General features: G+C 34.5%; 1 protein-coding gene and 1 pseudogene across 24 annotated transcripts in view; both read left to right on the top strand.

Moving 5' to 3' along the window:
• Nucleotides 1-15762, top strand: part of Ppfia2 (PTPRF interacting protein alpha 2) — a 580223-nt gene that overhangs the window by 193634 nt on the left and 370827 nt on the right. For 9 of the 24 annotated variants that reach the window (XM_029555680.1, XM_008852292.1, XM_029555676.1 and 6 more), the window contains exon 1: nt 2798-3158. The exons of the other annotated variants lie outside the window; for them this stretch is intronic. In XM_029555680.1, the coding sequence (XP_029411540.1) occupies nt 3078-3158 (81 nt within the window). In that variant the 5' untranslated portion in view covers nt 2798-3077. Of the gene's footprint in view, nt 1-2797; nt 3159-15762 lie in introns of those variants that run through there. 24 annotated transcript variants of the gene reach the window in all.
• Nucleotides 9702-15762, top strand: part of LOC108491726 — a 96313-nt pseudogene continuing 90252 nt past the window's right edge.

Raw genomic sequence — 15762 nt, 5'->3', positions numbered from 1 at the left:
CCTGATTATTTTTTGATATTTTATTTATTATATTTATTTTATGTGTATGAGTGTACTTCCTGCATGTAGATAGGTGCACACATGTTGTGCAGTGCCCATGGAGGTCAGAAGAGGGCGTCAGTGGCTCTGGAACTAGAGTTACTTACAGTTGTTAACTACCATGTGGATGCTGGGAATTCAACCTGGGTCCAATGGCAAGAGCAGCAAGTGGTCTTAACCACTGAACCATCTCTCCAGCCCATGAACCGTGATATTTGCATGCGTGCTATTCTTCAGAGACAGTAAGTCTACATGGTCCCATTTAAAATTTAACAACCCAATTTGAAAGAATTCAATGAGGGTTAAGATATAAGAGAGAGGAAATATTAACTTGAAAAAAGCGGATTGTTTTGGATACTGTGTTTTATGTTTTGTTTTTGTTTTGTTTTTTGGTTTTTTTGGTTTTCTTTTTTTTTTTTTTTTTTTTTTTTTTTTTTGGTTTTTTTGAGACAGGGTTACCCTGTCGCCCCATCTGTCCTGGAACTCACTACGTAGACCAGGCTGGCCTTGAACTCACAGAGATCCACCTGCCTCTGCCTTCCAAGTGCTGGGATTAAAGACATGCACCAACACACCTGGCTTTTTTTAAATGTTATTTTTAAACAAAGCAGGATACACACGTAAATAATTATTGAAAAAGAAATTTTTTTTCAAGTTTACTGGCAGTAATACAGTTATGGTGAAAGAGATTAACAGTTTTAGCAAGTTAGATGATTGATACAAGAGAAAAACATTTAAAATTTATTTAAGTACTTCAAAAAAGAAAGAAAAAGAAAGAAAGAATAAAAGGATGCAGTCATGTTAAAAGAAAACAGAAGCCAAGACACATTTCTTTCAAAAGTGGCTATAAAATTTAAGCTGTAATGAAATGCTTCTTCTAAAAAAGTCATTCAATTTTATGTCTTACAAGGTTTATACTGGTTCAATATTGTATAACTGTATTAATTCAACTGTGAACCTAAAAATTTTATAGCCACTTCTGAAAGAGAGGTATCTTTGCTCTGGAAATTGTTATTGAGTATGTTAAAGTTGTAATGAAATGCTTCCCTAAAAAATAAAAGTAAAAAAAAATTAATTAAAAAAAGAAAAGAAAACAGAAGCCAACCCGATATGAAACAGCTACCAGTGTGGCCAAAGCTGAGATACTGTGAACAGTGATAAGAATATGAAATACCAAACAACATAAAAGATAAAGTGAATACAAGAGTTTATATTGATATAAACAAACACTTGAAAATGATGAAGAATGAGAAATATTTTTCTCTTTCCATTTTCACATATGGTGTGTGTGTGTGTGTGTGTGTGTGTGTGTGTGTGTGTGTGTGTTCAGATGGAGGCCCGAGGTTGATTTAGGGAATTACGCTCAATTGATTACCCATCTTATATACTAAGGCAGGGTCTCTCCGTCAAAATTAGAGCTCGGGACTACGGCAGGCCTTGTTAGTCTGCTTGCTCTGAAGATCTTATGTCTGCCTTTTCAGCTGGAGTTACCAGTGGGCTACCATGCCTATTCATCATTTTCTTTATCCACTGAGCCATCTCCTCAGCCCTGAGAAATTGTCTTTAAAGAATTCCATATAACACATTTAGATAGTCTCTCCCCCCAAGAATAAAGGTTAAGTTTCCCCTCTTCTCCACTGCTGGGAGTATAAGCGAATAATAATTTAAAGGAGATTCTTTTTATTTTATTTTGTCTTAGAGATTGGGTCTTGCTATATAGCCCAGACTAGTCTGGAATTCACTGTAATCCTCCTGCCTCAGCCTCTGAAATTACTGCAGATATTACAGGCATGTGCCACTGTTGTCTGGTGGTAGTAATTTGTTTTATGATTGTTCATTCCCCTTTTATCACCTCTCTCTTCAAAGCAGGTGGTTCCAAGTCCTTGATGATATATAGCTGTTTGAACTTAGATACTTTTGCTAAAACACAGGTTTGGCTCATTCTGTGTTCTGTCTTTCTGAAGTCTCTACCTTTGAACTATGTGTAAATGGTACATTTACTTTTACCTCTAGAAGTTAAGTCATCTGAAAATGATATTTTATACAGACTGAATAATTTGTTAAAGACAGAAAAACAAGCATGTTTTGCAAATTCAGTGTTTAAAAACACTTTTTGATCTTGTGTCAAAAATTCATATATATAAAATGTATTTTATTAATTGTCCTATATTTTAAATAAGCTTAATTAAAACAAATGTGTGACATTTAAGATATTGTAAATATTAGCATTTGGGCTAAGGTAGAAGAAATTACAGAATATCGAACGTATTTGTAATTTTGTTTTTGGTAGTTCAGAAAAAGATATTCTTTGTATTCCTTTGTAATTTTTTGGCTAATATTCCTCTTATTATTGAGCTTTACTGCATTGTATCTGTTGCTTTTCACTACCTTAGCTAGCTGTACTTTGATCTGTAAATTATGAGAGACTTCTTAACTTTATAAAGGGCTTTTTAAAGGAATTAGCACCTTTTTGAAAAGACTGGGCATGACAAAGAGACTGAGAAACATGCAAAAATAAGAGTGATAAAAGCACTCATCAGTTACTAATCGCAGTTTTAAGCCGCGTGTAAAACATGCTCTGCTTAGTCAGAAGAGGTCCTCTGAATAACACTGTGCATGCCTCCCTGAAATGAAACTGCACGTTATTGGTTAACCAGGATATTTAGCATAATCACTCTGCTAGACTGTGGTGGAGGGAGGTGATTATCACCGAGAACAGATGGGCAGGTCCACAGCACTGCCAGATTCTGCATAAGCTCAGTTTATGGTTTGTTCTTGCTTTTTCCCTTCTGTTTTTAATTTTTTGAAACATTGTTTAAAGAACTAGCTGCACGGAGGTCAGTAGCTGATGCCCTTTCAGCTTAGATTTCAGATGTAGAAGAAAGCTTCTCAAAATCTTCCTTGTGTTTCCAAGAAGGATGGGGCAGATTTCATTTTACCCTCGAGTCTCCCTCAATGCATGCACGGATTTGTCTGTACACTAAGCTCTGCTCGGCATCTGTAGCTCCTTGTGGATTATATTGTCTCTGTGATCAGAAATGATTTTCTCGGATATGAACACCGTTTCTGGCTCCCCTAAAGTGCATCCTCCTAATGGGACCCGATTTTACACTTTTCAAGTAAGTGTGCTTTAAATGGCTTCACTACTTAGGAAGTTAAACTTTTAATAAAGAGAAATATAATGAAAGGAAAAGCGAAAAGTGTGGAAGTATTGTGGAATGGAAAAGGCGCATGGCAAGTTAACCCATTTTTGAATGTGGAAATAGGATGGCAGTATCTTTGTCTGTGAATTCAAGCTAAGTAAGAGAACACTTTTTCAAAGGGATTTTAAACACCCTGTAGTATCAGTGTTGAAAGTTGTGACTGTGTTGTGTCTAGTGTTTTTTATTACTGTAATATGGTGAATGTTGTGCTAAAAGTTACTTTCCTTAAGCATCACAGAGTAGAATTACAAGGCATTTTATAGAACTTTGAAAACTAAGTCCTCTGGTTAAGAAAAAAGAGCAGTCTTTTTATATGCATGGTATAAGATAATGCCTCTTATTTAATTTTGTGATGTGTGCAATGTGCAAGCAAGCACTAACATGGGAGGCTTAAGTACCATGTTTACTATGCTATTCAATTTGAGGTGAAGTAGAAACTCATTAAGATAGATTTTCTGTGTTATCAAAGAGCCAAAATGATTTATGTAATCTACAAAAGTGTTGCCTGACAAATACGTCTCGATTGCCTAGGGATAAATCATCCGTCAATGTAGAACATGTTTAAATATAAACTAAATGGGGTTTTACTTCTTTTTATCTTCAAATGATACCTTTCAGCACTAAAGTTGACTTAAAATTCGATTTTGTCATCATTACAAGGGCCAATGAGCCTCTTTTCTCTGCACAGTTTACATTCTGGAAATATAAAAGCCTGCCATTTAATTATTATTTTGGCTGTATATGGTGTTCTGGGAAAAATTACCGAGATTTAGAGCAATAATATATCAAAGGTAATCAGAATTTTTAAAGAGGCTCTGGATAAATGAACATTACATCTCTAAAGTCTCTTGCCTTTGCAAACTGTAGTCAGTAGATTTAATTGACTTCTCTCTTTCTCTTCTCCCTTCTATACTTCTATTTTTAATCCCTTCTGTCACTTCTCCTGTTTTACACTGATGTCTACAGATAGTGCAAGTCTGTGTTGTTCCAGATACATCCTCTTCCCAGTGGTGATCTGCCTATTGTGGCAGTGATTCAAAGTGCCAGTGCCCGGGGCTGTGCACAGAATTATTACGTTTTTTTCTTCCCTGTATACTGACATAAACACTCTACAATATCCTGCGGCTGACTGCGTGGGGCAGCTTTTGACATTCGGTATTCTACTTCAGTGACTTAAAAGTTTAAGGGTCATTGAATCCCATATGCTCAGTCATGACATGGGCCTTTTACAATTCCTTCAGCGAAGATCTTACTGACACCTTCCTTGACAGATGATTTTCTCTGAAAATACACTGGAATGCACAGTTTTGTTGATGTGATAACATATTTATTTAAAAGCCTTGCATTTCAGGTAAAATATAAGTGTTTGCAGATATGAGCATCTTTCTCCCACATTTTTAACAATACAAAATAATATTTGATTTTGAACTTTACAATAGTGAGCAATGTGATTCGGTCTGATTGTATTTTTTTTGCTATTTTTGCTTTGGATTTTTGTTGAAAAGGAAAGAATTTTTAAAGCATGAGATAAATAGTTCAATAGTTGAATCTTTGCTTTCATTTTCAAAGGAAATAATTTTCACTATTTTTCTTACTTGTGTACATTAACCTATTTTTAAGATAGTATGCTTTCTTTGGTATAAAATGTATAAAAATAAGTGAAAAGAAGTGAAATGCTGCATAAGAGTGCCATTTGTTAAGAAATACATTCTAAAAGGATTAAACTTTCAAAACTGATTCTTATGTTGAAATGGTGTAAATGTGCTTCTGGAAGGGTCTTTCCTCATAGAATTGGAATTTCAATGCTGACTGTCTTAAAGTCATTTCAGTATAGCAGTTAACATGTGTAAACACATTTAGACACCTCAGCATGAATAACACCGTGTTTGATTCCATCTCATCATTAAGCATCTAAAATGTTTCTGTAATTTTCTGAAGTTGCATGTCATCAAACTTTTAGGATATTTTTATTTAAATATTCAAAGTAAAATGGTGAAGATAAGAAGCTTAAATATATTCTAAATACAAGGTTTTGTTTTTCATTGCATTTTAATTTAATAAAACACATTCACACTCCTACACACATACATGCAAACACCTTTTGTATAAAATATCTGACACAATTTCCATAATTCTTTATGTGTGAATTCTCATTTCTATATTTTATGCATATACTACTGTCTACATTTTTCTGTTCAGAGGTTCCTGGACTCTGTATGATGCAAACACACATTTTATAAAATATCATTATCACCAAAGTGCATCAATATAGTATAGTTTCTTGTACTGTCACTTTATGGATGGAAATTAAAAATAAATAAATGTTAATAGGGGGATATTTTTATGATATCTGTACACCACAACTTTATGACACTCAAATATGTACAAGTAGGAAGCTTAAGACAAAATTATACTATTTACACACATAATGTACATATACATATCATCTGTGAATTTAAGTATGGAACCCAGTTAATTCTAATTTTATGTTTACAAAAATCCTTTTCCAGAAGGATTTTTTATTTTCCTTCTTACTTTATGCTTGAAAATTAAATTATCTATTTTCCCTGTTAAAACTCTAGATTGGTTAATCATAAAAAGCTGTTGGCCTTACCAGAAGTATATGTGTCCGATATGGATAACCCACATTTCATAGATTTTAACAATCATGACTTCCCAAATAAAAATAATTAAATTTCAGGAGGGACATCTTTATCCATTTAACCCACAAAGGAATGACTTCTGCACCATTTAATTATAAGATTAATAGCATTATGTGTCAAGCCTGTGTGGCTGTGGCTAACTTTCTTATGCCTTAGCACACAGAGAAAATTACACCAAGACACCAGAACGGAGTATGAAAACTGTGGCCTCCTATTTCCATGGTTAAAATAACACACGTCCTGGAGCTGGAGAGGTGGCTCAGTGGTTAAGAGCACTGACGGCTCTTGCAGAGAACCCGGGTTTGATTCTCAGCACCCACATGGCAGCTATGAACCGTTCTTAACTCCAGTTCCAGGGGAATCCGAAGCCCTCTTCTGACCGCCGCAACATTGAACGACACGGGTGCAATCACATACATGCAGGCAATACACGCATACATACAAAATAAAAATAATAAAATATATTTTTTTAAAAAACACAGATCCTCTCTTTTTACAGGATGAAGTTTATGTTCCTAGCATTTTCCTGTAATCCTCCTTGTGACATGGACCGCACAAAACATCTTTGTTTCCTTTCCTAGAAAATTGCATATTTTCTTTTGCCTTTCATTTTCCTTGAAATTGCTCATTGGAAAATATTCTTAGAATTTATCTTGAAAGCTGTCTTTTCCATAAAGCTTTTATGGTTCCTAGGTGCTGTGCTAAGTGTGTTTCCTCAGATCTCCTTTGCCAGTCCATACCACTACTGGAGAAGCTATACTATGCTTTGATGTATTCTTTGAGACCATTTTATTAATATGTGTCTCTAACATGTGGAACCCATCAATATCTCTGTTCAATAAGCTATGGCTTATAATTAAAAGATAAATCATTAAAACATGAAAGATATATTGCAAGAAGCAACAAAGAACTCTCTTAAATAGATAGGTAATGAAGCATGACTATATATTAATAAGGACACTAGATTAAGATAGTCCATTTATATAAATGAAAATGTGTTTAATAGTAGGTCTTTCTATAAAAGATCAAGTTGAATTATTTAAATATGTATAATTACATGAATGATCAAAAATCTATTTTATATTTAAATGTGTTTATATAGCAGGTAGCAAATATCTAAGATGTTAAAATATACTTTGCCATTCTTTACTAACTGAGCTTTTTTTTCTTACAGCTAATCTAGAGGATTTTAAAATTTGATTGAATTATATTTTCACATTTGGCAGATGAGATTAGCACTTGAAATATGTAAAAGGTGAAAATGAGTAGTCTAGAAGTCTCAGTTGCATGAGGAGCTTTCACTCAGGGGTATCATTGGTAATTAGTGTGTCAGAAGGCATCTTTTAATCAGACAACTTGGACAAGGTAATTCTTATGTTTTAGAAAAACACCAGGTATCATATATTTTATAATTTTGGTGTTGCCTGAGATTTCAGCACTATTTTTGTATCATGGAATACATTATAACTTTCATAACTGATCAATTTTAAATGCATCTGAAAATACCTATCAAAATGTTCTGTACAGGTTTTTGTGTGATTAAAAAAAACAGAAAGAAAGAAATAAAGAGAAAGTATTCCTGACTTTATAGAAATGATAGGAAAGACAGACCCTGATTCCTTGGTCATTTAGTAATATATGCATATATCCCAGCTAAATGAGAGAAGAGAGAATTTTCTCTGTTGTCTGATTCTGTGCATTCATGATTACAAGTGAGAGAAAAATACAAGAAGTATTTCAGTCAGGTAGGACATGATGTTTGAAGCTAATAACTGGTGTTCAAGACAGGTGAGTTTAGCATAAATTGGAACTAGAGAACATAAATAAATTAAAGCAAAATAAACTTCAAGACAAACAAATTTGATTGTGAACTTCATGAGCTTGTGCTTAGGTTTAAGGATTTTCAGTGAGAGGTACCTAGTTTGGAATCCAACTAGAGTTAGAATATTGAATATTATCTTGGATAAGAGTCGGCCTAGACGAAATGATTCAATGATTTTCAAATAACCCATATCATCTACAGTGATTTCCATAATTAATAGATGAAAAAAGGCAATGTTCTCAAATGATACCAAAATAGTCCCCAATACAGTAATACACCAATATAGTGTTTATATAAAGTGAGTGTTGTGGAAAAACCAATTTCTTAGTTGTATAATCTGTCAGCCAGTCATGGTAGCACATGCCTTTAATTACAGCACTTGGGAGGCAGAGGCAGGCATACCTCTGTAAGTTCGAGGCCAGCCAAGGCTACAGAGTGAGACTGTGTCTCTAAAATATTTTATTTTTCAAAATTTCATACAAGTATTTTATTTGAATTATTTCCACCCCTCTCTGTCCCCTTCCAACTCCCTCTCATTTAGTGGTACTTGTATGTACGTGGAGGTATATCTAATCCCAGTTGAGATTAAATAACCTCTCTCACAGAGCTAGTCCCTGAAGAAAACTGATTCTCCATCCCTCAGTATCCATTGTTTGCCTGTATTTCTTCATGTTGTCCTGGGATCCTGTCAAGTTTCCCTCATCCACAGTGGCATGTCAACTGATTTTATCATTTATGTCTAGAATGCATTTAAATATATATATATATATATAACTTTGTTGAGTTACATTACATCCCTCATTTAATCTTTTTAAAATATTTTATTATTTTTATTTTATGTGTATGGGTATATATTGCCTGCATGTTTGTAAATAAACCTGTGTCATGCAATACCAGAGGAGGTCAGAAGAAAGCATTGAATTCTCCTGGAACTGAAGTTATGGACTATTATTAGTTGCCACATGGGTGCTGAGAATCGAACCCAGGTCCTTTGTAAGAGCAGCCAGTGTTCTTAACCATTGAGCCATCTCTCCAGGCTCTCCCCACATTTAATCTTAATTGTTAGTTTTTCTTACTTGGAAAAGCGTGTCTTTCCCCCCCTCTCTTATTATCAAATTGCCAGCAAGCTTGTTTTAGAATTGCACTGACAAACATAAAGGGAAATTGTGGAATAAAAACCATCACTCCTCGTGATTAAACCACATCCCATATCAGTGACACTACATGCAGAAAACAGTGAATAGTCCCTTCAGTTCTATATGTGAAATCAGTTATAACTCTTTCATTTGCATGAGTTTCTGCTTAATAGAAATCAGCCAAAGTATATGTTTCAGGAGAAATCATGCTTCTCTTCTTGATTGGAAGTCATCATCACCTAATTATTGTACCAAGCATACATACATGATGTATAGACAGGTGTCAAATCGATTATATGCTGAAAAGAAGATTGTCTTTCTTCATATTACATACTTTTGGGGGATGGCATGATTAGTATGCCTTCTCCATAGAAACAAACTTTTATAAGATTTCCAAGCTGTTGGTAGCAAATATATTTCACTTACACTTAGCTAAAATAACTTTATGTTTCACATAATCCTAGAGAGAAGGAAAACTGGAATTATGAAAATTATGTGGGTGGCTCTTGAAATAAAGCATTTAATACACTAAGTACAGTGACCATAGATCAGAAAAAGAAGCAGCAGAAGACAGATACGGATCTGCAGGCCACAGCAGATGTGGCAAGGATGTTAGCCAGGGAGAGTCATTTAAAAATATATGCTGAATACAGTAGACAAAAGAGTGCAAAGCAGCATTATGAATTCCAAAATTCCTGATGAAGGATAGAGGAATATGACGGAGAAGAGTTGGAAAGCAATGTATTGAGTCCAGTTTTTGGCATATTGAGTAGAAAATCAGAAATGCAGTTTTGGCCCTCGGAACAGAGGGCTCCCTTAATAGGACGTATCCGCTTAAATGGTGGAGAAAACTTTGGAAGCTTCTGGAATGACCATGGTGGAGAATAATGAGCTTGGTCCTAGAGTGAGTAATGAAGCCCTTAGAAACACAGACTTCCTCAGAATTTTCAGCACGTTGATAGTGTATGACATGTCCATTTTGTTAACAAATCTTAGAAGGTATTTCTCCTTGTCCCTTCCCCCACCACCTCTGCTTCTTGAGTATTTACCTGTGCTTAAAGTCATGTTCTTGTGAACAGAAAAAAGAGCTTCAACTGTGGTAAGCTTATGTTGTGTTTCATCCCATCCTTGCATCTTATTTGTGTTCTATGCACCTTTTCTTCTTTTAAAATTTTATTACAACAATTAATTAATTAATTTTCTGTGGGTTTACATGTTTAGTCATGTTCATGCCGCACCGAGAATGAGCAGTCAGAACTCAACTTGCAGGAGACCATTCTCTCCTTCCACCATGTGGGCCCTGAGCATTGAAGCTTGGCAGCATATGTGTTTACCCACTGAGCCATCTAGCAGACCTTGTTCTCCTGTTCTTATGCTTCTATTTCATATTTGTTGTATGGGCAGCACTTTTGTTCTTATACTGTACTTAGGATTTTTGTTTTGGGGGTTGATTTTACGAGGGCCTTCTAAGACAAAAATCTTAGCAGATTGCTCAAGCTGACCTCAAACTTGCCTTGGAACTCTTATTTTTCTTTCTTCAGCCTTTCAAGAGTTTGGCTGCCATAGCTGACTTATTTAGTTTTTCATTTATCTCTCCTTACTTCTAGATTATGGACTTGTAGATGACATTGATTTTACCTAGACATTCACATTGTTTACTGACACATAGGCCAATGCCTGTCTACAGACTATGCCATTGTTTGTTGAATGAATGAACGAATAAATTCATGTATGAATTGGAAACTGTTTAAAACAAGTGTTTTTCTATTTAGTCTTGGATCCACTCAGTCTTTGATGTCCAAGTGGGGTTTAAGTAGTGATCTCAGAGATGCGTGTATTTTCTGCCCTCCAAGAAGGGCAAGCATGTATACTGGTACAGGGAGGGTGGACACAGTGAGTGGGTGAGTGAGCAGGTCGGTGCTGATAGGTCTGTGTTCATTTCTGGTTGGAGAGATGGGGGTGATTCCAATTTGGTGCTAACCAAGAAAACATACAAATAGAACTTTTAACTGGGTATGTCTGGGCTGATGCACAAGCTGAACAAATGCAGCTCTGCCTGGGAGTGTGGGGTTGGCCACAGGGCAGAGTAGGTTCTGTAGAGCTGACCCAGCTGTGCCAGTACAAAGGTGATGCAACCCCAGCTAGATCAGGGAGTATGGGACACTGGAGAAGGTGTGCTGGGTTTTGGAACTCACAGGTCTAACACATGCTCAGTGGTACATCTGGGAGTATGTGGCAACTGACATACTGATTCTGTCTTTGTCTATTCATTAAACCACTTGGCACACTTTATTGAATTTCCCTATTATGCCAGAATTTAATAATGTTAAGTAAACATATTGGTTTTAAGACTCAAGAAATTCTAATCACCTCTGAAGTCACAGTTATACATGATTCTGTTTTTAGAGCAAACAGAGAAACAAAGCTTTGATTTTAAGGTACATTGAGATTACTATTGCAGATTGAATGATTTCAGTTGCATAATTCAGTTTCCAAATCTATTTTAATTTCTTTTTTACTCTAAACTTCCCCATTGTTTCCTATGCTTTCTATTATTTATTTTCAAAATGTTTTATGAATAAAGAGACCATTTTCAAGAAAAAATCATAGTAATTAACATTATGCCTTTTGCAGTTAAAGGTTCCATATGAGGTTCTGATATTAAGTGATTTTAGTTATTAACAAGTGAAATCAATTTTCTATGTTCCTTTTCTTTGACTTTTGGGTAGTAGCATGGATAGTGACTTTTGACAGGCCATGATATCATCATGATGATTCAATGAAATGTGTATAATATCTTGTGCAAAATATTTACTTACCATTAAGACAGCATTCTAGGGGTGGAGGAAAGTCTCATTGGTTATGACCACTGGCTACTCTTGCAGAGCATTCAGGCAGAGTTCCCTAACAATGGTTTATAACTCCAGTTCTAGGGAATCTGATGCTTTCTTCTGGCCTCCACAGGTATCGCATAACATGGGTGCATTTGCATACATGCAGGAAAAATACTCATACACATAAAAATAACAAATAAAAAATAATTTTAAAACAGCATTCTATTAAGTCATTCTTTTCTTTTTTTTCTTTCTTTTTTTTTTTCTTTCTTTTATTTATTTATTTTTTTGGTCTTTTTGAGACAGGGTCTCCCCATAGCCCCAGCTGGTCTACTTACTATGTAGGTCAGGCTAGCCTTGAATTCACAGAGATCCTCTTACCTCTGCCTCCAGAGTGTTGGGACTAAAGGTGTGCACCACTAATCCTTGAAGAAGAATTAAATTATTATGCCATTTTCAGGGAAGTATATGGAACTGCAGATAATCATATTGAGTAAACCGGGCCAGAATCAGAAAAACAATTCACATGGTTTCTTTCATACCTGGCATCTAGATTTATATATACATATATATTTAATAATATTGCTTTGCTCAGTAGAAATAAGTGAAGGCTTGCTTGATTGTGACATTTAGAGGGTACTCTTGGTACCTCAAAATGTGAACCTTGAATTTTACGTTTGTCAACTAAGTAGTGATGATGGATTCAGTACTCCTCAAATCCTAATATTTTGGAAAAACATAAGTGATAAAGTCATTTTAATATGTTAAACTATTAAAACAAAAAATTATATATATATATATTTGATGCAAAACTAAAAGGAATGTTAGAAGAGAGGATGAGTATTAAGGGAGCAGAGAGGATTAACAAAATAACAAATGGGAGGTACAAAACCCATCAAAATATAAAAATTCTTATTGTAAAGGTTAATATGCTTTCTAAATAATAGCATAACTTATTTCCCAAATAATCTTTTTTTCATCTCTTCAGAAAAATCCTAAGTGAGAACAAACATCATTTAAAATACTTCACATTATAATTGACTCAGCTTGTTAAAATGTATTGAATTAATCTTCTAAGGTCTAAATTTTATAGTATTTTTTATAGAATATTTGCTTTGAGAACATTGATATTAAGTACGTTTCTGAAGGTAATCTTAGATACCTTTTACCAATGTATTCTTTTGAATGTTTTAATTAGTTTTTTAAGTTCATTCTAAGGTGTCTCATTTGTTTATGTATTTGTTGGATTTTTTTGTTTTTTCTTCAATGTACAGTTTTAATTGAATTTTTGTGAATTTCATACAAAACATCTAATAATCTTTACACCACCTCCCCCATCCACCCATCCATATATCCTACGCCACCAGATTGCATGTATTCTGTCATATATGTTAAGACCTATCGAATCAAGTATGTGTACCCTCAATGAAAGTTCATCCACTGGAGTCTAGTCAGCCCATCTAGAGTCTCTCCTTTAAATAATATCAAATCTCCTTCACCCAACAGTAATCAGCTAGCAATAGTTCTTTGGCTGAGATTGGGACCAACTTTCCATTTCCCCAGATCTATGTTGGGTTTTTATCTGATTGAGTTTGCATGTCTTGTGCATGCTGACGCCACTGCTCTAAGTTCATATGAGCATGTTCCCAGAGGCCTGGAAGACTTTCCTTATGATCATGCACCAACCCTGGCTCTTCCAATCTTCCACAATGGTCCCTAAGCCATGGGTGGGTGAATTTTAATATAGGAATCCTACCAGGGACATGCATGCTGAAGTCTCTTCCTCTCTACACCTTGGCCAGTTGTGTTCTTCTGTGTTCATTGTGCTCTGTTGTATGAGGAAGCTTCACTGGTGAGAACTGAGAGATGCAGTAGTATTCTCTCTACCCCTGTTCCACTAGGTGTTGAGGTTCCATTGTAGATGCATCACTTAGGACTTGGCATCTCTCAGACACTTATTTCCTGTGTGTGACCAGTTGTAGAAATCTGTAATGGTCTCCATCTGTTGAAAAAAGAAGTTTCTTTGATGAATGGTAAGCTCTCATTTGTATTTTTATCATTGTCATAAAGTTTTACATGTATACAAAAGCAAGTTAAAATTGTCAGTCTGTAAAATATGTTATATAGATCAAAATATTTTTATTTTATCTTAAAATTATTTCCTGTGTGTGACCAGTTGTAGAAATCTGTAATGGTCTCCATCTGTTGAAAAAAGAAGTTTCTTTGATGAATGGTAAGCTCTCATTTGTATTTTTATCATTGTCATAAAGTTTTACATGTATACAAAAGCAAGTTAAAATTGTCAGTCTGTAAAATATGTTATATAGATCAAAATATTTTTATTTTATCTTAAAAGAGTACAACATGTAAATATTTACTCATGTTTGTATTAATGTGTCAAGGTTCACTTTTATCACTAGTAGTTAAAATATCATTAATTGATAATTTAAGTTTCATCATAAACAAAAAAATCAGTAAAATGAAATGGAAAAGTAGACATTGTCACTAGGAAGAAATGAAAATTAACTTCTTCTTATATCAAGAATCCTCAACTTTAATTATGTTGCTGAAGAAAGAATAAGGCTCATAGGGAAGAGCCGATTGGTCATTTTCAACAAAGTAAAATTGATAGAACCCTAAGAGTTCTGGCATATCCTGTCATAGTCCATGATGATAAATGTCATTAGTATGTCCTTTTATTCTATAATTTTGTCTACTTCATTTAGCATATTGTTATTCTAGTCTAAGAAAATATATCTTTGAAATTACAATAAGTTTATTGGAAGACACAGGTTCATTTTGACTCATATTTCAAAGATATCTTTTCTGAAATTCTAGAAGCTGAGTTTTCATAAATAAAGTTATAAAATTTTTACATTTGTCAGTTATACCTCATCATTATTTAACTACATTATTTATTTTGGTACCATTTTGTTTAAAGTTAAAATATACTTTTATATTACATAATGTTACACTGATTATTAATTATTAATATTAAATATACACTACATAAAGAATCACATTTTACTAATGACATAGTGCAGTTCAGATATTTTCATATACATTTATTTATTCAGGAAACATCAAGATCTTGCTTTAATAATACAAAACAGGTTAAATATATCACTATGGAAAGTACAGTGGCATTATGGGAAAAGAGTCAGTTAATTACAAATTTGACAATTTCAAAAGACTTTTGAGGTTATTTTCTATAAATTTAAAAAATTCAAAATAATGCACACAAATATAAAGTAGAAAAATATTTTGAAGAGTAGGCATGAGCCAGGCTCTGACAGGTCTAGAGACAACAATTTAAAGAACCATCCCAGTCCAGCTGTCTCCATTGCAGACTTTCCCTAGATTTTGCTGTCTTTCTCTTCTTGCTGAACCAACATGTGCTAAGGACCCTAGATCTTTAATCATGCTGTCTTCCGTGCCCACATTGCATCATACAAATATATGCACATTCATTCAATACACTTTTTGGCCGAAATTATCATGAGCATGCTTGATTTTCAATTCATTAAGAGGTTTGATGTACAAGCTGGTTCCTGAACTAGCACGATACTCTGGAATAAGACGTGTCTCTTGTATTTTAAAAACTCCTAACACCTTGCCTTAGTTTCTTTTCCTATGATAAAATACCCTGAAAAAAAAGCAACTGAAGGGAGAAGGCTTTATTTGATTTACGTTTCCAGAAGCAAATGTTCACCATGCTGAGGAACACATGGCAGCAGGCAGAGAAGGCATGGTTTCTGCAGGAACAGGAGCTTGCATGGTCACATTGCATCCACATTCAGGAAAAATGACAGGAAGTGGGGCTTAGTTATAAAACCTTAAGGCCTGCTAAGCAATTACTCACTTCTTCCAATTCCTAAGGTTCCACAACTCTCTAAAATAGTACCATCAACTGGAGACTAAGTGTTCAAATAAGATCCTATAGGGAATATTTCACCTTCAAGCTCTAACACACCCCAGCTTAAAAGTATACAGGTGGGGGGTATGGTAAGTTGGGGGGATGGAGATGGGAGAGGCAGTTTATATGTGATCAAATACATTTATGAC

This window comes from Nannospalax galili, unplaced genomic scaffold (assembly GCF_000622305.1).
Source record: "Nannospalax galili isolate Female #2095 unplaced genomic scaffold, S.galili_v1.0 scaffold390, whole genome shotgun sequence".
NCBI classification, from domain to species: Eukaryota; Metazoa; Chordata; class Mammalia; order Rodentia; family Spalacidae; genus Nannospalax; species Nannospalax galili.
The sequence above is the reverse complement of the archived record's forward strand: the minus strand, read 5'-3'. Positions and strand labels throughout refer to the sequence as shown.